The 23,507-nt window shown below is 41.0% G+C and overlaps 1 protein-coding gene across 2 annotated transcripts in view; it reads left to right on the forward strand.

The window, feature by feature from the left end:
- Window positions 1–2,064: 2,064 nt before the first annotated feature.
- LOC118214826 (multiple epidermal growth factor-like domains protein 11) overlaps window positions 2,065–23,507 on the forward strand; it is an 85,257-nt gene continuing 63,814 nt past the window's right edge. The window contains exons 1-2 of one of the 2 annotated variants that reach the window (XM_035395080.1): window positions 2,065–2,598; window positions 22,873–22,988. In XM_035395080.1, coding sequence (XP_035250971.1) covers window positions 22,873–22,988 — 116 coding nt within the window. In that variant the 5' untranslated portion in view covers window positions 2,065–2,598. The remainder of the gene's footprint in view (window positions 2,599–22,872; window positions 22,989–23,507) is intronic. The other variant, XM_035395081.1, reaches the window with a different exon arrangement.

The following is a 23,507-nucleotide window of genomic DNA, read 5'->3' on the forward strand; positions in this document are numbered from 1 at the left end:
GTCATAAAAGCGGGAAATCTGCATTTAGCAAAATGTAGCCCATGAATTTAGTCTGCACAGATCTTTTTCTAACTATGGCTTGCGTTATTGTGTTAAACTAACATGAGGTTTTCTGTTTTCATCTCAAATTTTTGCCAAGACTATATACACAATCTGCTATGTTTGAATGTTTAGTTGGGCTGCTGACTGTCCTGCCTTGTGGGCAGTGGATACAGTGAACACCTGGCTCCTGGGTGTGTAAGTCAGTATCCCTTGAGTCTGACTGCTGTGCCAAACCCACCGCTGAAGTGCATGGCCAAAAAGCCAACTGAAGTTCCATTGCCTTTGAGCAAACACCACATGCTATTTTGGGTTGATTGCCCTGATTCAGGCTTTTTGCTTGCAACTCTTCCAAAATACCTTATTGGCATGGGGTTGGCATGTAATGGTATATTTGGAGACTTTGGCCTCCCTGTTTCGTATATATCTCCAGTTGTGCCTGTTTTTTTCTCTCTTTACCTTCCAAGCTATCTAATTTTCAGTGTGTGGAGACAATTTACTTGCAGTCTCTACCAGGAAGGTGTACCACTGTACCAAAGGTTTTATATGTACTGATTATTGACGTAATAGTGTAAAGTGGTATCTTTAGTTTTTTATTCATGTGTTTGTAACCATATTCAGACATGTGAAGTCAGCAACCCTTGTGTCTTGTCTCGTCTTGTTTCTCCTTTTGTGATGGATGAGACATGGATGTAATGTGTGTTACTTATTTTTATACCTCAATTGAACAGGTAGCCATGGGAGGCCAATATTCAGGTCCCTTAGATTAAATTAAGATTACATATTTCAAATGTAGCATGTTCATGCAAATTTATTTTTCATAATAAAACAATTGAGACGTATATTTTGTAATATCTTTTGTTATTATTAAGTAATGCATTACTTAGTAATCACATCTTCTCTGAGCAATTGTACTAGCATACAATTTCCCAATTTTAAGAATGCAATGTAGGCCTAAATGTTATTTGCTCTATTATGTATCACACACACGTTGTGTGGTCTAGTGATGGTTTTGGCCCTAAGCGACTACATATAATGATTATTGCCTGTGGACAACTCTATCTCAAATCAGAAGAATTTTCTTTATACAGTAAAATGTTCAATTAAATCAACTCTGAGTACATATGGTCCCTAGTGAACTCATGTGTTCACTGTTAAGAGTTGAATTAACACTGGACATTTCACTGTGTGTCATTTTTCCAGATGTCGCAGTTTCATAGGCTAATTTATCCAAATACAGTTTCATGATAGAGCTGGTAATACTACCAGCGCGACCGTTTTTTTTCTCGCCCACGTGCCACCAAGATCATGTGACACACTGACCGTGAATCTGTTCTGTATTATGAGAATTCGATTATGGATATATGCTACTTTTATTAACAAATACATATGTGAACTGTGATAATGTAGTAGTTTCATGTTAAATGTTTTCATACATGATCATTCCGTCCTCCTGAATAGCCGACTTGAAGAAGCAAGCTGTTCGGTCTTCAACATTATTGCAGGAGAATCAATTTACACGTATTCTGTGAAGGTGACAACGTAACATTGTTTTCCGAGAAGGTGCGCGTTGGTCAAACACCGAAAAACCACTCGAAAACTTTGTTTCGTGTTTTGTGGTTGGTATTGTAACAGTGACTGAGTGAAGATTCCGTTTCCAGCTGCTACAAAGTTTTTCAAATAGACACTCAATGTAATTCAAGTTCAAGTCTACAAATCAACAATGAGTTAAAATGTGTACAGCACAAAACTAGGCTTATAGCCTATTCTAATATGTACATAATTATCGAAACCTAATAATGGTGAATTATTTTAAAATATGACAATTTGTCGCAGTCCTGTAATTTATTTTTCCCCTCGTGATGAAATTTTTTTACTGTCTGTAAAATCAAATTTAGTTTAGACGCATGCAGTAAAATAAATAAATGTGTGCGATAATAGATGACTGAGCCTTTAGGAGAAACTTTTCTGTTTTCTTCATAAATAGGAAGAAAGCGATCACATGCCACACATTTATGGTCTATTGCTTATTGCATTCTGAAAATCTTACTGTAGCGTTACCACAGTAACATCCGCGGAGGTACGGTGCGTTCATCATCGGTATTGAGGAACTCCTGTCTTTATGAAATGTGTTTGGGAGATAATGAGTTGCAATGATTCGAATGTCCGGCAATGGAACCAGTTGCAGGAATCAGATTTCTTGGGTGGGGAAAATATAAACTGATAGTCCATCTGGTTACGATAAGCGGTCTTTGATATGACGGTTCCGTGCTGGATCAGCTTCGGCGGCAGTGCACGTGACATCACTGGCGTTTAAAATGGGCCGCGATCCTGTCAGAGCAGAAAAGATACAGAGAACTGGAGGTGCGGATACATTGCGCGGACAGAGAATTTCTTCTACCCTCAAAACACCTAATTTGAAAAAAAAAATTTTAATCAAACGATGTTTTCTAGAGGTTACCCAGAGTAGTAGAAAGTGTGGAATAATTGCTTGGTAAAGTTGTTTGCCAGTTGTGACAAGGTGTTTGGGCATACAGTCACAGACTTCCTTCCGAAAAGGTAGGGCATATTGTCTTTTTTTCGTAATTGCTATTTTAAGTTGAGTTTCTCATTTTACTCCGCTGGCTCGCTTTGGTTCCCTTAGCGTTCTGTTGGTGGCTTACATCGCCGCGTTTTCATGCTGAGTAAGTTTTCATACAGCTGTTAGCGCACTTTATTTCAGCTGCATGATCGACCCTTTAACGTAGGTTATAACAAATATTTATGGTCTGTGGACAACACGTGGTTTACTTGGTAAGGAATGCGTATTTATAGTCACGACTTGCAGGAGTCGAGTCAATTTACGACAACAACAATGTGCATGTTGAGACTACAGGAGCTTTTACTATCCCGTTTGATATTGCACCAAAGCCATTCCCGGTTCAATTTAGCCTAGTTAATCTGAAGATTTCAATTGTGAGGAACCAAACATAATTTAATGACACGGGTTTAGTTGTGTGCAAGGTTGCCGTAGCCTATTCGTGATGCTAATCCACGCCTCCTGCAGAAGTGTTTAGAACGTCAGTATCAGCAGGATTAGTTTCACATTGACCATAGAGAGAATTCATAATCAACAAGGACTCTTGTGATGTCTTGGGTGGTTAAAAGTAGCCTATGAACAGTTAAAAGTATAATTAAGTGAGAATGTGCTTTGACCAGCCTAGTCCATCAGTTGTCACCGTGTGCTGATTTGCAAAGGGAAGGCTTTACAACGGAACAACTGTATTAAATGGCCAAAGAAACAATTCATTAATTGTAAAAATCTTAAATATGAATGTTCCAGTTGTTACTGTCTGTGGTCCTTTGTGAACCCAAGACGACGTCGTCTTAGGTTTTTGAATTACTAAATACATTTTAGAAAATTACAGCCCTAGGCAAAACATTAACATTACTGATACTGATCGCTAATATCACGTGCGGGGAATCTGGCAAGCATGAAGGCCTTACAGTTTAAGTGTAAATTTGCATAGGGTATGTAACATTGACAAACAATAAATAGGCTTCTGACATAAAGACTGTTTTACAAAGTGGGTACTAACTTCTTCAGGCTACCTCTATTGCAACGAAACACCGAAACGTTTACTAGGAATAACAAAGTGGACCGCCGCTGTCATTTTTAGGGCTATAATGAATATTTAGCGTAATCTATCTACTTTTTAAAACTGCGCCTAACTGAAAGAAGTGTTTGTTTTGAAGTCATGGCGTCCAATGAGAATTGTGATATTATATATAGTTGCCTAAAGAGGTAGGCTATAAATAGTAAGACAGCAATTCACATGTACAAGTGACTCATATAAAAAACTGTATTCTAAAGACAACGAATCTGCAAGTGGTATAGTCGCATAGTTTATGGATGTTGATTGAATTTGACAACGGGTCAAATTCCGTTTGCTTGATGAGGCGAGTGGCTTATGCCCTTCAAAGCAGAGAGGGTAAGAGGGAATATAATCAATATTGATTTCCCGATTGCATTATAGGATGTTTAAGAATTCGCTGCTGTCACTGCGAGCACCGTCCGTTCCTCCACCACTAGATGGATGCGTAGAGCAAGGCGGAGCCACTGGTGTCCGCGTTCAGTCCGTTTCATCAGTTATATACGCCTTAAAATAAGAAACTAGAAACTCGTTAAAACGGGAGGAAAGAACAAATGACTGAGATCCAATCCTTCAGTGTCACTTTGTAGACTATTATGCTAATTTGCTTTGTGTTAACAAGGATACAAATGAGACGAGGAAGTCTGAGAAACTAAACGTCAAAGAACCTTACGCGCCGTTTTGAAACCGATTCAATGGCTCTTAGAAAAAGGTCCACAGAAGGGCGCGTTAGCATGCAAAAAGTGTCCTCACCTGCTCTGCTTAGCATATTCGGGAGACGGTGGCAGGGACTAGCTGAGACACCTGCTCTTTAGATTGCTTGGTGTGAGCTATCACATCAGTGGAGGGTAATTATCTTTCAGCATAGACTGTTTATTCCTTTAATCATCCCTGTTTAATTTGCTCCGTCGTGTTGATTGTGTGTATCCACACAGCTTGAGAACGTTTTCGGTACCCTACGCGCGCAGCCTGACTGGCACTCTTTGGCTTAGCATTAAGGATTCGATTTCAGCAGCGGAGGATAGCCGCTGTGTACTTTAAAATGGGGAAGGCGCCCCGCGGAAAACGGGCGTGCTTGCTTGATAGTCTCGTTGTTCTCTGACAGTTGATCCGAGATTTTAGTTGAGTGGCTAACTAATGAGATTCTTCGATAAAGTGGCCACGTTTTTTTAACCAAGCAAGAGAACAGTCTATTGCATTAATCACTCGTTTCAACTGTCTTGTAGGCAATAGACTGCATGGTCATTTAGAGTACTACCAGAGTCGCATCCTGTTCTGTTTGCATTTTCTGATAAAGAACAGAAGTGCACATGCTGTGTTGCAACCTCATAAGCATTACTGGGGAAAGGATTTGTTGCTATTTATGTTATACTGTTATTATACACAGATACTTTAGTCTTCTCAGTCTTCTGGAAGAGATCCAGATCAGTGAATGTTTCATAGTGCAGTGCTGTGGTCATCCCAGCCTCACACTGACATACCGTGCCCGAGAATACCCCAGTGGTGCAGTGCACCTGGATATAGGCTGCGCCGGAGCTGGCTGGTCCACCTAAAAAAGCCCAGCAAAGTTTAACCCATTTTTTGTTTTTTAATGTCTTTCAATGTGTAAACACTCCGACTCCTTTAGTAATAGAATTCCAGAATGGTTTTAGTTTTATGTGTATGTGTGTAGAATGTCACTACCTGTGTGTGGGTTGGCATCTTTAACAGCATTACAGAAATCTGACCGAGGGGTGTTTATCATAATTTTCAATGCAGTAATGCCGCTTTTCTTTCTGATCTAAAGACAAGCTTTTAACGCAATTAAACAGCTTTATCTATAGAATGTTTCATCAGTCAGCTGTCTGTTTTTTTGCATCTGCATTCAAAATAAACAATTATATATTCCCTCAAGAAAATGCCAAAATGAATGATATTTCACAACACAATTAGGAACATTTGCATATCTACAGATTATTCTGTTACACTAGGGTGTAGGCTACTTTTACGGTTGGCTCCATGAACTATACCCACCTGCTGTGTCTACAAAATTATCAGCTCAAAGCTGATGATAGGATATATTTCAGAGTTTAGATTGCACAGATATTTGTGTGTCTATATGGCATGTGAAACTAGCATTAATTATAAAAATAAAAATGGTCCAAATTTACCCAGACTGCATACCAATCAAAGTGATATTAAGTCATATACTGAATTAAGTATAATCTCCTGTGCTCCATACTGTCATTATTATACGTTTGAATTGGATTGATCCTTTCATGTTTTTGATAATTAAATAAAAATTTGACGTCATCCCCTTTAACGTGTAAAACGCAATATTCATGTGAATTCAGCGGTCCTGAAATGTCAGAAATGCTATGCTTCTGGAGGGCTCATGGCCGTTTTCAGTGAGGGAAGTGTGGTATTAGAAAGGAGGGCTGTATAGACCCCTCCTCCAGCATATTTATTATGATTTAATAACATGAAGTGAGAAGAGGTGTTTATCGCATTTTGTTCAATTTCTCTGAGCGGTTTGTTCATCTCCAAGGGCAAATGTAGCAATCAGTTAATTTTGTGGTATGTAGGACTGTCTGTAATGTCTGCAGTTTACAGTCTAGTAAACCCTTTCAGCTGGAAATCCCAGGGCGTTGCAGGATCAATGCTTTTAATTAGTGTTGATTAATGAAGGAATGCAGGCTGGGAATACAGCTGTTTGAATTTCCAAGGGCAAAATGTATTGCCATTTTGGTGTGCATCAATTTCAATGGCCGAGTACAGTATTTTACAGCCCAGTGTTTGAATTTATACTGTGTATACTTGTACTGTTCTTGCTTTTATACTAGAAAATAAAGTAAATAGCAATTTACCAACTGTGTATTTGTATTTAATGCATAAATATCATTTTGGAGCAATATGCCACTGTGTATTTAATTGTTATAAGTTTAAGCATTGACCATTTCAAAAGACAGAGACTTACAGCAATATTCCGGCCTTTGAAAATTAAATGGATATTTTCAGTGGATTTTACTGATCCATTTCTGAATCCCTTGTCCTGTTCAATGCCAACAGTTTCTTTTGTGCCCATAATTACCAGTAGTCCAGAATAAAGACAAGAACAGATATTTTAACTGCTTTTAAATTAAATTAAATTAAATTAAATTAAAACAAATTTTGTGCAATCAAACAATTGTTTCAAGGATGAAACTTAATATGATAAATTATGTAAATTAATGTTTTTGTTTAAAAAAAAGTTAAAATGAATGAATAAATAAAGCTGTGGTGATTACCTTAAAAGTAAAATATTAAGAAAGACCAAAAAAAACAGTTTTATACTTGCTTTATACATATAGTCTTATTTTGGTAAAATAAAAGAAATTGGCATGTGGCAGTAATTCATATTTTCTATAATTCCCTTTTGCAGCACAGGAATTACCGAAGCATACACAAACACAAACTCCTTGACATATCCCCCTGCAGAAATATGACATTATATTGCACAGAGGAGCTGGGTCACTGGTAAAGTTGACAGACAGCCAAATATGGAAGACACATGCAGGCGGGGAAGGGCTTTTAAATTCAATAAGAGACATAACCTGACCAGGGCACACACTGTGACAGCAGAATACTTCCTGCCTTTTGTATTCATTTGTGCGGCTGCAAAGTACCAATGTATTAAGGCCTTTGGTGCCCTCTGAATGTATCTGCGGGCTACCTTATTATTTCTGCTGAGTTCTTCTCAAAAGAGTAATGGCTCCAGACCCAGCGGTTTGGACAGAGTGCCCGAGATGGCCACATTCCACCAGAGGTATTTGTTCCTTTTTTCTTTTTCCAAGAAAAACAAAATGCATTAGAAACAAGACAACATGCTGATAGTGAACAGTGTTAAAAAAATCCAGAAGTTCAGAATTCATAATATGCAAGCCTTAATGGTGAACAGTGTTAAAAATATACAAAAGCTAATGGTGAACAGTATTCATAATATGCAAGCCTTAATGGTAAACAGTGTTAACAATATACTAAAGTTAATGGTGAACAGTATTCATAATATGCAAGCCTTAATGGTGAACAGTGTTAAAAATATACTGAAGTTAATGGTGAACAGTATTCATAATATATAATACTTAATGGTGAACAGTGTTCAAAAGTACAAGCCTTACTAGTGAACAGCATTCATAATATACAAGCCTTAATGGTGAACAGTTTGTAATTTGTAATATACTACATTCCTTAGTCATGAATATTGTTCATAATATACAATACAAGCCTTAATGATGAACAGTGTTGATAAGATATAACACTTGACGCAAAAAGGCCAAATAACTGAATATTTCGTATTGAACCATCACTGCAACAAATACACATACACAAAATACAATAAGATGCCCTTGAAAAGAAGCCTGAAATGTTTAGTTTATGCATTTTGGGAGAACTGCTTTAAGCTTGAATTATGCTATGCTTAAGTTTATATATGATTAATCCAACATTAAATAAAGTCACCAAACAGTGTCTGCCTATAATATTATTTTATTATAAGTGAGGACGATAGAGATTATTTCTGGGGCAAATACAGCTGCATTAATTCCCCCCCCCCCCAACTTAAACAATTGTAGAACTGTAATGACAAGATAACTAATTGAAGTTTTTCTCATGGTTTTAGAAGTATGATGGTTAAAGGTCAGTTTAATGATTTATCATAAGGTATTCATCAGTCTCTATAAATGCAATCAAATCTGAGTTGGAACAAACTGAGATTTTTTCAGTGTTTAACATGTCTTAGGTGAAAGAAGGTCAAAGTACGTAGACAGTTCATTTCTGCTGCTGAATTCCTCCATCAGTACCCCAAATGAAATGGGAGCCTCGACCTTTATTCTGCGAATTATGCTTTTTTCCCCCCGACGAGCTGACTGATAGATGTTATTTTAGTGAAACCACACTGAACATTATAGATCCAGCAAATACCCCGCAGCCATAGCAACCGCATTAGCAAAAGGTAATGAAAATTTGAAAGTACAGCATAGCTGAACTTTCTCAGTCGAGATTCTGTTCTGGCAAACCACATCCTTATTTACGTCTCTTTCCCTCTGTGGAACAGGAGCTGGGAGTTACAATCAAAGGCCTGTGTCCCTTTTTCCAGAGATTGTGAGCATTATACGCTTTCTCTCTCTCTCTGTCCTCATGTATCTCCTCACAACTGTAATTCTTCATATCTGCGAGTCCCTTCTGAAGACTTTATGCCCTCTAGGAAATCAGGGCTTTGAAGGAGACATTCACAGATGTTCTCTCTCTCCTTTCGAATCAATAAATAACAAAGACATCATGTGTTCCCGTTGCCTTTGGGATTCAACCTCCCAAAATGAATTTGGGAGTAACTCTTTTGAGCATGACAGGGTGGGTGGGTGAGTGTCTGACATTAAAAGGCTTCAGTCATTCTTATTTTCAACAGCAGGCCGCTGTTCTTCAGTTGTCGGCATTTGTGAAATGTTTATATTTTAATGAAGTTGTGCAAACAAGTTCTAGCGGACGTATATTAAAGAGCAGTGCTGACTCAGTCTGTGCATTCTTGTCAATTCCAGTGTATGCTCTGCACATTAACAGTATGTTTGCAGAACCTTGGGGGTGCGTAACAAAGAGAAAATGCTTTTGCGCTTTTCAATAATTGTCCTCAAAAGAATGTTATCTTTATGTATGACCCGCTTCAGTGTATAGCAAGACAGGTTACTAGGAGATTCTGAACTATAGTTTTTTAATGTCTCATTGACTCTTCTCCAGAGTAATAAGGGTTAAATATTGCATATTTTAAAAATGCATACCGCTCAACCTTTTCTGAATCAGTTTAACCTGGGTTCTGTGCCCAAAACATCATCAGCAGTGACCCATCAGGGATTTGACCTACAACCTTCTATATTCAAATGAAAGTTTACATTTTTGTGGAGGGTATTGGGCTAGAATTAGGGTCAGTCCATTTCAATTCAGTCAGTTCAGTGTTATTTGAAATTAAATTCATGAATTGAAATATCATCACAGAGTATAATGGGATTTTATAAATTATTTAATTTCCAGTAAATCCTCAAATTGACTGAACTGAAATGGAATTGACCCAAACCTGTTATTGGCAAATCAATTGTTCCAAATCACCTTCCCTAGAGAGCCCAGTGTGTTACTTCAAGGGGAGGGGGGCGGTTTGCAGTGTGAGGTTGGTAATGCAGAGAGAAAACACCTGGCGGTCCACACATCCACCCCCCACCCCTGCTCTCCACTTTTTAATGGATTCATCAATTCAATCCCTGTTTGTCTAGATGACAAGCGAGGTTCTCTCAAGAAATCCGTGACTTTTTACAAATACTGCTGATCCATCCATTCACATCTGCCAGGGATCTCCATGGAGAGTCATTAACATATGCCCTGGGCCTCCAGACAGAACCGCCCATCACTGCACAGTAAGAAAACTCTCGCTGAGACATTTCTGTGCTCGTATCTGTCATTAGTGCTAAGAAAAACAAAAACATTTTTATTTAGGACCTAATTGAATTGTCAGCTTATTGGTTTACACAGCACAACACGTTTACCTGAGAGAGCAGCAATTGCTGAGCAAATAAAAAAATAAGCTCTAAGAGGAAAAAAGTGGGCTTTCACATTGCTCTGTCATTGCATTTTGTATCCTAAGAGCAGTCACCCTGTACGATAAAATGCTGCAGGAAGATCGGAAGCCCCCCAATCTAAGCATTGAGCTGTGAATGTCCCGTGAGCCTAAATTAAGGCTTACTGAACTTCAAATCCGTGACTCACAGAGCCGAAAACATTTTCTCTGGCCCACGTTGCTTTTAAACGTTGTCTCCTGAAAGCACAAAATGTGGACAATATTATTTATGCATATCCTTTTGCCTCAGCAATAAATTGTAATTTTTGTCTTTGTTTTATTTGTGACAACAAAGGGGAAAACAGCTAATTGTTAGAAAATGTGGATAATGGATGTGATTACAAAGCAATTATCAAATTCAGTGGAGAACAGAGAAATGAGTTGGCATGGGGAAATTAGCACAATGACTTTCTCTGAGGGGTTTTCCAAAAGCACATTCCTTTATGTAATTATTATATTTTTTGTTTTTGCTGGCATTTAGAATCTGGTTTGCTTGCTATTATTTGAAATGCACTTGTGTGTGACCTTTTTCTCTTAAATCTTATGATCTACCTTAAACCCTCACATTTGTTGAGACGATCTGTCTGATCAAAATGCACACCCTGTAAACACCCATACTTAAGCCACATCCTCATTGAAATCTTTGGTATACACGCTAGTCCCTGATTGTGGTGTTTTGCATTAGCTTGTTGTTGGCCAGTGATCTCATTAGGAATTTTCACACCCTTGTCTATCAACACTGGTCCATTTTACCTTCCAAAAATAATTGGCCGTTTAGAGAGTGAACACAGAAATTGTTGGGGGAAAAGTGCATTAAGGATTCTGGTCACACAGCTCTGCTCTCAAAAAGAAATCTCTTGCTTTGTATTCTGTTAATATTTTCCTTTTAAACCGCTAAGCTCTTGAATGGATAGTTTGCCACAGGTCTCTCACACTAGAGTACCACACAACTTAATTTGCCACATAAACCTTGTGTGTTAGAGACCTGCACTGGGGATCAATCAGATGGAAATTGCCTATGTTTTCTCTCAAGTATTACCCTGGATTATCATGCTGAGGTTTTCACAAGGTAAACCCCCCTCTAAAGAGAAAGTCAAACCTGCTAATTCAAGTCACACTTTCCCTGGCTACTCAAAAAGAATAGAAATTACTTTTTTTTGTTGCCATACTTGATGACTGGCTACATCTTAAATTGCAAGAAAGCATGCTGTAGCATACCCTAATATAATTCATAAAATATAAATTAACATTTGCCTTGGGTGCAGGTTATTACACAGATGCATTTGAATGAAAATAATATATGCATTTCTCCATGGGCAATTTCAAATAAAAATGCATGCATCTACCAGTGTTAGTGCCTTTAATAAAGCCCTCTGATAATTTGTCGGTGTTCACAACACCCGGCTTTGAGGAGTGAGATAATGGATGGCAATGGTAGGGATCAGGGCACAGGAACTCATAAGGTGCAGTCTGTTTATATGGGTTTATATTATAAGGGTGTGACCTTTAATGATGTGTAGCACTGTCTGTAATTTTGGGTCTAGCCTTTAAACTGTAAGTTGTCAGGTTGTGGGAGGGGGAAGAGCAAAAGCATTTGGTTTGTGTCTGTGGGGCCAGACAGAACCAGCAGTGCTGTAGTTCTCCTGAGCAAGTCCAGCTCTTGCCCAGACTCATGTATTTCTTTGCTCTGCTGAGTGATTAAGTTTGCTGTGTAACGGGTATATATTTGTTCATGTTTTTTTGGTCTAATAAGGTCTAGGGGAGATGAAGAGAATGGTTCCCAACTGGACATGGAAAGCTTCCAAATTATGGCTGAATGACTTTGTGCCCAAAAGGTTTCAGAGCACAGTTCTGGTTGGTGCACCATCGTGGTAAATTAATGAAGGGTGTATATTTCCTGGGTACACTTATCCTCATCAGTAGTTCAGTCTCCCTGCAGGGTCCCAGAGGGGGTGACCTGGGTGTGAGTGGGAGCACTCTAGGCCCTGCCGCCTGCCGGCCTGTCGATCACAGTGATGGATCCTCTTGTCACCAGCAGAGAGTTTTGCATGGCCCCGCCTTAGAACCCTCCATGGCTTACTCAGCGCCGGGCTCACGGCATGCGATCGATCAGCGGCGGTCGCCGCGGTGAATGAAATGCGAGTTGAGTGGCACCCTCGATCTGGAGACAGCGGCGCAGTAGACCCCGTGCTGTTTGGGGAGGACTCGTCATGAATAACGCCGTCTGAACGGTCCTTCCCTGGTCCTTGTAAGCAGAGCCCACCGTGGACCCCGCAGCGGAGAGGGCGGCACGTTCTGCGCCAGCGACAGGCAGACATGGTCGTGTCTTGGAGAAGCAGGGAGCAACCGCAGCCTAACCAGCGTGTTCTGTTGGCTGTAGCTCCAAATGGCACATCTATGGCCAGCTCTAGTTATGGTACCAGATTTAGCAGTGAAGTCAGTGAATAGGCAATTCAGCTGCTTATGGAACCTGGGCAGAAACTGGGACGAAGCATTTCTGAGTGCAGCTGGGCCCTAAATGTCGGGAGCATGTGAATCGACAAGAGATATTTATTCTGCCCCTTGTGTATGCTGTATGAGCAACTTCCTGTTCAGATAACACCAAGTGAAAGAAGTTATTCGAGGTCTTAGCTACTACTGCTATTGACTGAATATTTTCTTCTGAATGGATCTCCTGCATCTCATTGGTTTTTGTTAGATTTGGGCTACATTTAGATTTATATTATAATGATTTCTTTTAGGAGGAAATCACATTTGCAGATGGGCATGAGAACTAAAGAAAAGGGGTCTACAGAAAATGTTTTTAATTCATGAATAATAATTTATTGTGAGTGAACTGGCTGTTCTGTCATAATTGGTGACTGAGTCACTATCATAATTACTAAATTGTTTTTGTCGGCAGGAAGTGGTCATAATGACACGTTACGGAGGGTGGAGAAAGTAATTAACCAGAGCAATTAACCACACTCCTCTGGTGTAGCTTTTGTTTATGCCTGATGGCTCACAACATTATCATAGCAATAAGAGGGAACGTTAAAAGGCATGTCCATTTTTCAGCCAGTGCAACTCAAGTGGACTCTTCTCACCTTGAGAGCAATCGCCTGGTTTCCACCCAGAGCGATGTTACAGTATGCTACGTGACATTTTCTTTTTACCGCCTTCATAAATCTTAGCTATTACAATTTTCTTCAAACTGTAAATATTTACCATTTTCGTGCTACCTGTATCTCATTTCAGTCACTGAAACAACCGCCCCTACAAGAAATAAAAGAAGAATAGACCAGTCTTACTCATTCCCATCAGTATTCACGAAGGAGGGCCTAAGATAATTCATTGGTATTGTTATTAATTTTCTTGTCTGGAAGTGTGAGTTAATGCAGATGCATTTGTAGTGAATCATTATTTACTCTGAAAGAACTGGCATCTCATACAGTACTAAAGGGGGAGCAAACGGGTTTCGGTTAAGTGAACATTCAGTCTTGGGAGCCATAGAAAATCTGAATGCGAAATTAAAATCTATCAGTCAATCAATCTGCATTTTGTAGAGGACCATTTCCCTTCAGTCTATCACACAGCTGCACTGCTCCTTCAAGGAATAAAGGGATAAATAAAATTAAAATTCATTTGAAAAAACCTTGAAAATAAATCCCTGACCACTTAACAGGCAATTGATTTGGACACCTAAAAACAGAAGGATGCATGCATTGTCAGATGAAAAGATTTAAAAACGATCACCCATAAATACACATTCTCAACATTTTGGTAACAATCCCAGCAAGTGCATGCGTGCCATCTGAGTGCCACCGTCAGACGGGCACATGAGGTCAAACTCTGTGCACCGTTCTTCTCCTTTGGGTCCATGTTTCATTTTTTGATGAGGTGTTCTAAATCATTAATCTTCAGCTCTGCCTGGAGACTGTTGTACACTCAAAAACAATGAAAAGGGGTGTCCTTGTTGAAAATCCAGAACAGGTAAACGAGGAGTAATATGCCAAACCTCAGAATGCTTTGTACGAAGGATGAATCACTGAAATGGTAACTACAGACATGTCCATTGGCACAAATCAGGCATGCCAGGCTTTGTTCTAGAGGGTAACCGTTGTGATTCACTCTTGGTACTATGTGTCCCATGAGGTAAATCACTGAAACCCCAATTTCCCAGTCTCAGTGTCTTTGCAGCTGCAGATAGAAGCTCAGTGGAGGTTAATTAACCATAGGAAGAGGGCTGCAGCTGCCCTGGGTCAGATGCTGGCTTGCCTCACCAGTGATTGCTGGAGGTAACAAGGTACACTGTCCCTGCCAGCTTCACTCCACAGACTAACCCCGCTGTAACAAAAAAAATAATAAAAATGACAGTCAGAAATACATTCCACTCAGGCATGTATATGTGGTGCCAGTGGTGAATTGAGCAGTCAACCAGAAGGTCAGTGGCTGGATTCCAAAGTGGGGATGTGTCGTGCCCCTGAACATGGTTCTTAACCTTAAAATGCTGCAAAAATATCCAGCTGTATCTTAATGAGTAACACTGTAAATGATGAATATGACCTAGGATCAGGCAATCAAGTAAAAAAAACAGCCGTTATTTTGCGCAAACTAATTAATTTACCAATCCTTTTTGAATTGATGTTTTTGTTATCTTGTTGATGGGATACACAACAGGTTACTCTTTTACACATTTAGCTATTCTCCATGAAGGGCTCATCAGAGGAATCAATTGTTTGGTCAAGCAAAAATCCAGTGCCACTGAAGAAAAACTGAATGGTCTGCAGTTTTGTTCACTGCAACACTTAAAAATAAAATCTCCTGGGAACAAGATCTGGTGCGAGGGGTGTGAATGTGCTGAAACCTATGTCTCTTTATGTTAAGCACTTGGGATGAGTCCCTCCCCAGAATTCCTCCCACATTCTGTCATCTAGGAGGTCAGGCTCTGATGAAATAAATGAAGTCACAGAAGCAGGCGTGGAATCAGAGTTACAAGGTGACGGCCGAGGTGCAAGACTACTGGAGTGTAAAATTACTAAGGCAATTATCAAGTGTTGTTTCAGCATTTCATGGCCAGGGTCTGGTGTTTGTTTCTTCCCTAAGCTCTGCCACAGCACCACAGAGACCCCCAGATAAACAGCAGTGAATATGCAGTGTGTGTGTGTGTGTGTGTGTGTGTGTGAGCGCACTCCGTGACTGTAAAATGCTTGCTGCCCTTCACCTCAACGGTGGTTTAAGATAAAACTATCCTGTAGAGCAGGGTTGCTTCTGTCAGTTTCATGGTCCATTTACCAGGAATCTGCAAGACAGTCGTCTTGGACAGGAACACTGTATTAGTCTGCCAGACAGCTGAGGGTCCTGTCCAAGTTTTTTTTTGTTTTTTGAAGCAAGACAAGTGTTACTCGGAGTGTGTGTACGCGTGAGTGTGTGTGCACTGTTATTGTGGTAGGTGTGGTGTTGCTACACCCCACCACCACCAGCAACATCACACTGTGGAAAGAGTTTGATTTTGAGTGGAGGCTGGACTGGTATGTGTATGTATTTGATGTGCATGTCTGGGGTGTTTTTTAAAGAAGTCAGAGCCTCATCTTCCACGTACACAGAAGGGGGGGGGGGGGCTTTGGGTGTCCCCGTGAAAGTAAAAGTATCTCTCTAAGAAGCGCCGCTCTAATTTGTTCTCGTTTGTCAGAGGATTATGAGCAACAGCATATTATCCCCCCATTACATTGACACTCACGGAGTGAGTAATTGGTCGGGTGGCGGAGGAGCCTGATTGAGCACAGCTGGAGGTGAGGAGGAGACAAACGGCAGCTTTTAGCGTCCTGCGGCTTGGCGGGAGCGATGGGTGCACGGTGGCGATGTTGCCGGCAGATCACTTGCACTGCCGCTGTGCCATTGCTCTGTCACATGGTGTTTCCTCACTGTATACCTTAATAAACCAGCAGCGGCTCCCATCGTCCTTCACAGCCGTAGCCTGAAGCAACCCATCCCGCATGTTCATAGCGTCTGAACCAGTCCAACACACACCCACCTGCCCCCCCCCCCCAAAAAAAAACAAAAAAAAGCATCCCCAGAGAGTCTCCCGGGATTCCACGATCCTGGCAGCTACAGTCATTTTCTCTTCTGCAATTAATGTAGTTGCGTTCCTAATTAGCCTTCTCTAAGTCACTTTGAGGTTTAGAGCTAGGCCTTGTTGAATGAAGGCAAGCAGAACCTCTCATGCTTAAACTCGCCATAAATCACGTCTCATTAATGAACAAACAGCGCAGCACGGCCTAAACCAATGCCTACTGAAGAGCAGAAGACGCAGCTGTATGAGTGCATCAGGACAAGTCCATGATTCAGAGGGCAGCTTTAAATGCACTTTGGCAACAACGTTCACGTTGTAAGGGGTTACTTTCTCTCTCTGGAAAAGAAAACTAAAGCAAATTGACAGTAAGCTTTTCTTTTGTGGTCTTCACTTAGAAAGGTAGGCTAATTCGGCCATGGCACATATGTTGCTGATTTTCCCTGGCTTATATCGATTGCAGTCTGATTTGAGAGTGGGCGTCTGGCTTGTTAGGTTATTTCACAGAAAGAAACCGATAGGAAGCCTCGGCGAGGAGGATCCTTCCCCTCACACAGCTGCGTTCGTCGGTGCTGTGCGTGCACAGCGATGAGATTTGTGGCGGAGATCAGCGGTCAAGCCCGGACGCATCGGCCTGCTTCTGAAGTCTCCGGACGTGGGCTGCGCAGTTTTGATTTATGACAGCCGCGATAATCAGCGTTCGCAGCACGAATGACTGCAGCCGGAGAACTTAACGCTCTTGTTAAAACGAAAGAATACGCTCGGCCGTGGCACCCCATCGGAGACGCACCGGGCTTGTGCTGATTGCAAGAATAATGACAAAGCCGGGTATTTTAAGCTCATTGTGTTTGCTGGAATCCGTGCGAATGTGAAGTTTGGGTGATTTTATTGCATTGTTGGTATTGCTTGAAGTTCTTAGAACGAGCAGGTGTCCCACCTTTTAATTAAAAGTGACCTGCTTAAATGAAATGGGCCTGATCAATATTTATAGGCAGTGCTTCGTGACCCCTGAGTGCCTGGCTGTCTGCTCCCCCTGCCCTGCCTTCTGCCACACATGTCCATCCATTGATCAAACAGAGGAAGGAAGTGACGTTGGCCCAGAGAACTGACTGAGCGGGTTAACGGGTCTGGGCTCTTCGCTTCGTTCTTAAGCCGCGCTTGTAGCACGTGGAGGCGGTCGTTCAAATTCAAATTCGCTTCATTTTTGAGTCACACTTGTAACACGTGGAGACGGTCGTTAAAATTGCATATGTGAACAACAAACGTTATCAGACAACAGGGGAGTGGCAGCCATGGGTATGCCTGGCCAGTATGCATATGACCCAAATAAGCCTGCACTATAGTGAGAGGGCACAAGTATAGAGTATAGCATAGTCTACATGAGCTGTAGCATTGCGAAAATCGTGTGTTTTCCTTTATCTTCGTCATTTCAAAAACAGTCATTAATTTTCTTTATTTCCCCTGCAGAGCATTGTTTGCAAAAGCACGTTGAGCTGCAAAACAACTGGAAAATGTGGGGAGAAAAATGCCCCTCTGTGTGAAAGCCAGTAAATGTGTAGGCTACGGTTTTAATGTAGTAGGCCTAGAGACCATGTACTTCTGCAAATATTTGATTTTCTGAATGGAATGCTTGTATGAAGTGGAGTCAAATTAAATCCAAGAGTCAACTTTTCACTTGGCCTGTAAGAGACTGTGTTTCAGTGTCTATACAGTTGAAGCCATGATTTTGGGCAAATGGCAGTATTGCAGTTTAGTTTATAGAGAGTTAAATTCTCGTCCACTGAAGTGGACCTAGGAAGTGATTTTAAACACTGGGATTTCCCATAGAGGAAAACCATTACAAATTCTCATGAGCATACAATCACACAACTTTTCTCTCCAAATGATGTGTTTTGCTTATTATTTAATTGTAAAAAATATATTTAATATATAAATATTTTATAATAATATATATATTTTAAAATTTTATCCTCAGATCTATGATATCATTATAAATGATATCGAACTCGATGATGTAAACGTATGTTGTGTAGTTTATTTTAATTTATTTATTTTTCTAACAATATTGTACAGCTGGGGATAAAATTAAATTAAATTAAAAAAATTTTTTTTTTACAGTCAACTCATATGCGAAACACATCGCATACGAGAAGCTGGGGGGACTCTGGAAGAGAGAAAGAAGAGCAGGAAAGGTGCTGGTCACGCAGGTTCTCTGTTTTGTCTGCCATATTCCAGAGTAAACATTATTTTATCCAGTTGTTGCCTGAGTTTGGTATAAAGCCCAAAGCCCAGAAGAGCATTGGAAACTCAACCAAAAATGAAGGGTTACACAGGTAGAACGGGTTGATTTTACTGTTGATCTGTTTCTGGTTAAATTCCTCGGCTGTGATGGGCAGGAAATCTCCCCCTCCTACTCCCACCAGCTCTGAAAATTTATCCCTCCCTCTATTTCCTGCTTGCTCTGAAAATGTCCTCATTTAAAAATATGTTCTCACAGAACAAATTTAGTAATTTATGATGTCATCTCATCATCAGAATGCTGCACATCCTGGACATTTAAACTTGTCTTGGCACTAACAAATGTATTTGTGTGATAAAAATGTTATTTGTATAGATTTTCTGTCAGTGAATGGTAGATCTTATTAAAATGTCACTCTCTCTTACCTCTCATATTTTATCTCTCTTGGCAGTGAGCTTGGATAAACTTCAAGCCCCTTGTTTTTATGGTTGCTCCTAAAGGTAGTGTGCCCTGCTGCAGCATCCTTTTGGTATTTTATTTGGATTGAACACTCAATGTACATGGTTAATATAATGTTGGCAGTGGAGTTGCCAGTACTTCTGATCTTATTCTTTCACAGAAAGCAATTTCCTAATGCAGTTCATTACTTAGTATTGTAATCTCTTACCATAATGTAGTTTCATGGTGGCCTGACTTTGAGCCTTAACCTAGTGTAACCTGGTTCTCTACTTTTGGTTTTGTCTTATTGACTTTTTGTAGCCTGTCTTATGCGTTTTTAGCTTTATATTATCATTTAAATTTACTTCCTTACTCAGTATGGCCTGACTCAACATTGATAGTATCTATACTCATTTAATATGGAATGCCTGTGTGTAGAATAATCATTTTTCTTACCCTGGGGCAAAGGGAGATCTGGGGTGCAGATTATTAGCTGTCTCCTTGCACCACGCTCCTCTTGGCCTGGACCCCAACGGCCCTGTAACTCCTCCTCATGCGAAGCCTGCCTTGACCAATACTCAGGGTCATTATTGCATCTGATGATAGAAACCAAGGGCTTATTTGTTCACTGGTGTTATTTAACGGGAATCCATCATTTTGAATCTTTTTTTTCCTTTGATGCAATACAGCACATTGAGGCCTAGGGTAGAGAAACACAGTGTTCGACCCATTGCCCCTGTGCAGGAAGAATGAAGTTATTGAGTCTTCTGAAGACAGTGACAACGGCGAGCTCTCTGCCACGAATATAACGGCTTCATTGTAATACTCGGCATTATTAATGCACAGAACATACTCATTCCTCAGGAATTATTGAAAAGCCACTCTGAGTGATAATAGCATGGATCCTCTTGAAGAAGCATAACCCTTTACCCTTATGAGTGCGTGGGTGGGAGATTACCATGGAAATGGGAAAAACTGTCTGCTCGTCAGAGATGGAGATCTGGATCTTTCAACATGCTTTTCTTTTTTACGCTGCTCTCCACTCCATCTCTTGTGCCCCTTTGAGTGCTTTTTTGTTGTTTCTTGAATGAAAATTAATGATTCTTAATTGGTGAGACAATTTAGTCTTTTTTGATTTTGATGAACTAATCATTTATCATTTTTTCCCTTTTTTATTTCTGGTCACATAGTTTAATCATGCAGTCCATCTGTTATGGAAAATAATATTCTATTATGTCCTGTGTCATAAAACTTTTTATTTCCCCTGTTAGATCCTGCCATTAATTTGATTTCTCTGATGGAGCCCTTTCAATTCTCTAAATGTGTAACTAGAGATTGTTCTTTAGTTATGCATCTCCTGAAGTGTTTTTGTCATCCTAATTTGTTCACAGCTGTGGATTAATATGCTCAGTGCTTATGGGTTGCTTAGAGGGAGGCAATGGAGTTTAATCAATGCCTCTGGCTTAAAGATTTATTCTGCTGAAAATGTACAACCATCATGCCGTGTGCCATCTTCCGTGTGTGTGTGTGCGTGTGTACGTGCTTTTTAATGATATATCTCTGACTCCAGCATTGTTTTTCACAATGACACTTTATTTACCCTGTATAATTACCAGTTTTTCTATCTGTAGTTGATCTTGATGTATGCACAGTTTTGTTAGCTGCTCTAGAAAAGTGCATCTGCTGAATAGATAAATAACAGTGTAATATACTCACTGTTGCTCTTTCAGTTCCCCACACGTCTTGTTGGACATACATCCCATTGGTTGCTTAGTCCAGCAAGCGCTTACCTGGGTCTGATAATGTTTAGTTCACAGTGATTACCTGCCCTCCTCTTTGGTCCCTCAAAGCCACTTTAAGATGCTGCGGGCCTGGGGCCCACAGTGTCACAGCGCGAGTCTGGCTCACTGCTGGTCTTGCCTATCCTTCCTCCTGACATCCTTTCTCCTCTTCAACAAGTGAACTGTTCTGTGGTGGTCAAACAATACTCATTTTCTTCTTCCTGTTGACTCTTATTAGAATCAGTTGATCTAGGACACTGACAATGCCGTTTCAAGAAACTGGTCCAAAGTCATTTGATCTCCAAGGCCTTAATCATTAGGCTATTCGTTCTGAAAATGGCTTCATTAACAGAACAGAAACTTTGTGGTGGAGGTCTGTACGGATGCTCTTTAGGCTTCTGAAAGATTTTCAGTATTCATTGTTGCTTTTCTTCATGAGCTATCAATCACGTATGGGTTTTGGATCAATCAGAAATCAATATGGAAGGACAGATCACCCCCCCCGCTCACGATAGCTCTTCACTTTCTCCTAATGACACTAATTCCTGGAGGGAGGATGCAGTCCGTTTTGAGTAGTTTCTGATCCAGGGGTTCTGCTGATGTTAAGGACATTTGTTTCTTTATTACAGGGGACTGGATCTCAATGGTGAATATGTATTTTGTGATAAATACCCTTTGAAAAGCAGCATCTTGTTTGACTGAGACTCCTTTATCTACAGTGAGGTGACTTGCAAGGTTGAGAAGCACTGCAGATTTATCTTAAGCAGTTATAGCCTGAGGAGAACAAATTCACCTTTAAAACACATTTGAAGGGTTTGCAGCTGCAAATGCAAAATCCTCCTCCTCCTGCTCCTCCTCTATTGCTTGCCTGCTTGGTGTGAATACCGGGTCAGTGTCCAATTAGCTGTGTGAGTGGATTAATCAGTCTGTTACTGAAGTGAACATGAATTTGACCTCTGTCTCCTTAGATGAACTGGTTCTAAGGGACACCACAGAGGGGACATTGATTTTCTCTCACTCATGAATTAAGGACACATGCGTGTACTGGGAAAAGCGATTCCAGTGCTGGTAGTGTGCTTTCCTGCACATGTGTGTACAGAAACACACGCAAATCTATACATGCACATACAGGCGCGCGCACACACACACACACCCACACACCACACACTTATGCTTGGATGCAAAGCACAGACACACGCACACACTAAATCTGCCTGCAGGTCATTTCAGCACCTTGCGCAGAGGCGAGTTTGTGTGACAGGAGGACGTGCAGAGATGGTTTGAGCAGCTTTTTTAGTTATTAGGGCTCCTTTGCATGCCTCAGAAAGGCACTTGCAGGGAACTCTGGTTGTCAGCGTGATGTTTCACTGTCTATCAGACCTCCCTCCCCCTCTGATGACATGCCCGACATAGCTCCCTCCGCAGTCAGCGCGAAAGGCTGCCCAGCCAGCTCTCCCCAAATTAATACGCCTCTTGTATGCCATTCATACGCCCTTCATGGCAGTCTGCAGATGCTGAAGTTTTGCATGCATCACATCTGTCACTGTTAGGATCCATTCATCACACGTGTGTTCTCTTCAGCTGTCACAGACCTGATGAAATATCCTGACAATTTAAAATATCGACCGCCAAAGTCTTATGTCACTGTCATAGCCCTGCTGCTCTGAGGAGTGCCCCCCCCCCCCCAATACTCATTCTTGCCCCCCTCCCCCCCGAATGCTCATTCATTCCTGCAGGTCCTGAGGAGAGCGATCGACCGTGCCCCTCCCATGTTTGTCCTGCCCAGTCCTCTTATGTCTTAACTGGTTGAATTACTTCATTGTTTTGATGTATTTCGACGTGTTTCCTTCAAAGTCCAAAATGTTTGAGGAAACTGTGTGAGTGTGTGTTGCTCATATCTCCTGTCCCCCCAGGGTGAGCTCAGAGAACCTAATAAAACCCTGCTGGTGTAATGCGGAATTTAATGACAGTGCATGATAGAAGTGTGCAATGTCAGTCTTTGTGACACTTCAGTCCATGTGGTCCTAATCTTTATCTCTCTCTCTTGCTCTCTCTTTCTCTCACTCTCTCTCTCTAAGATGGAGGCTGGACGAGGCTGTCCAAGGTCATTGGTCCTTTGGACTCTGCTGGGGCTTATTTCTATTACACAAGCCCTCAATCCGGATGACCCCAACGTCTGCAGTCACTGGGAGAGGTGAGCAACGTTCCATCATCAAACCCAAGACTCACACAACGCCCTGCTAAAACTCCACAGTGCTCTGGGCTTAGTAACACACAAGCAATTGATGTTTTTAATGCATATGTGATGTAAGGAATTACTTGGAATTCCAAGGAGTTGAACTGTATGTAATTGAACACAGTTCCATACGCTCATCTAAAACGGGCAGTCCAGTGTCCGCAGGTTGGACACATTAAGCACTGCTGGGGGCGAAAGGCGCTTTTCTGCATGACTGGGAGTCATGTGACCTCCACGGCTCATAAACTGTGGAGGGGCGGGATGATTGCGGCTCTGACTTGCGTGCAGAGGGTGTGTCTCACACGGCCTGCATCACTTATCTCCCCGGTATGAAAGAGAAGGGCAGTGTGGGTGTTGGGGAAGGCGGGGGGGGGGGGGGGGGGGGGGGAGTGTACATAGAAAATTAAACACGCTGGTAGAATGATCAGTTCGCTCACAACTTAATCAATCACAGCAACCACGCAACCGTATCCCCAA

This window comes from Anguilla anguilla, chromosome 16 (genome assembly GCF_013347855.1).
Source record: "Anguilla anguilla isolate fAngAng1 chromosome 16, fAngAng1.pri, whole genome shotgun sequence".
Taxonomy (NCBI): domain Eukaryota; kingdom Metazoa; phylum Chordata; class Actinopteri; order Anguilliformes; family Anguillidae; genus Anguilla; species Anguilla anguilla.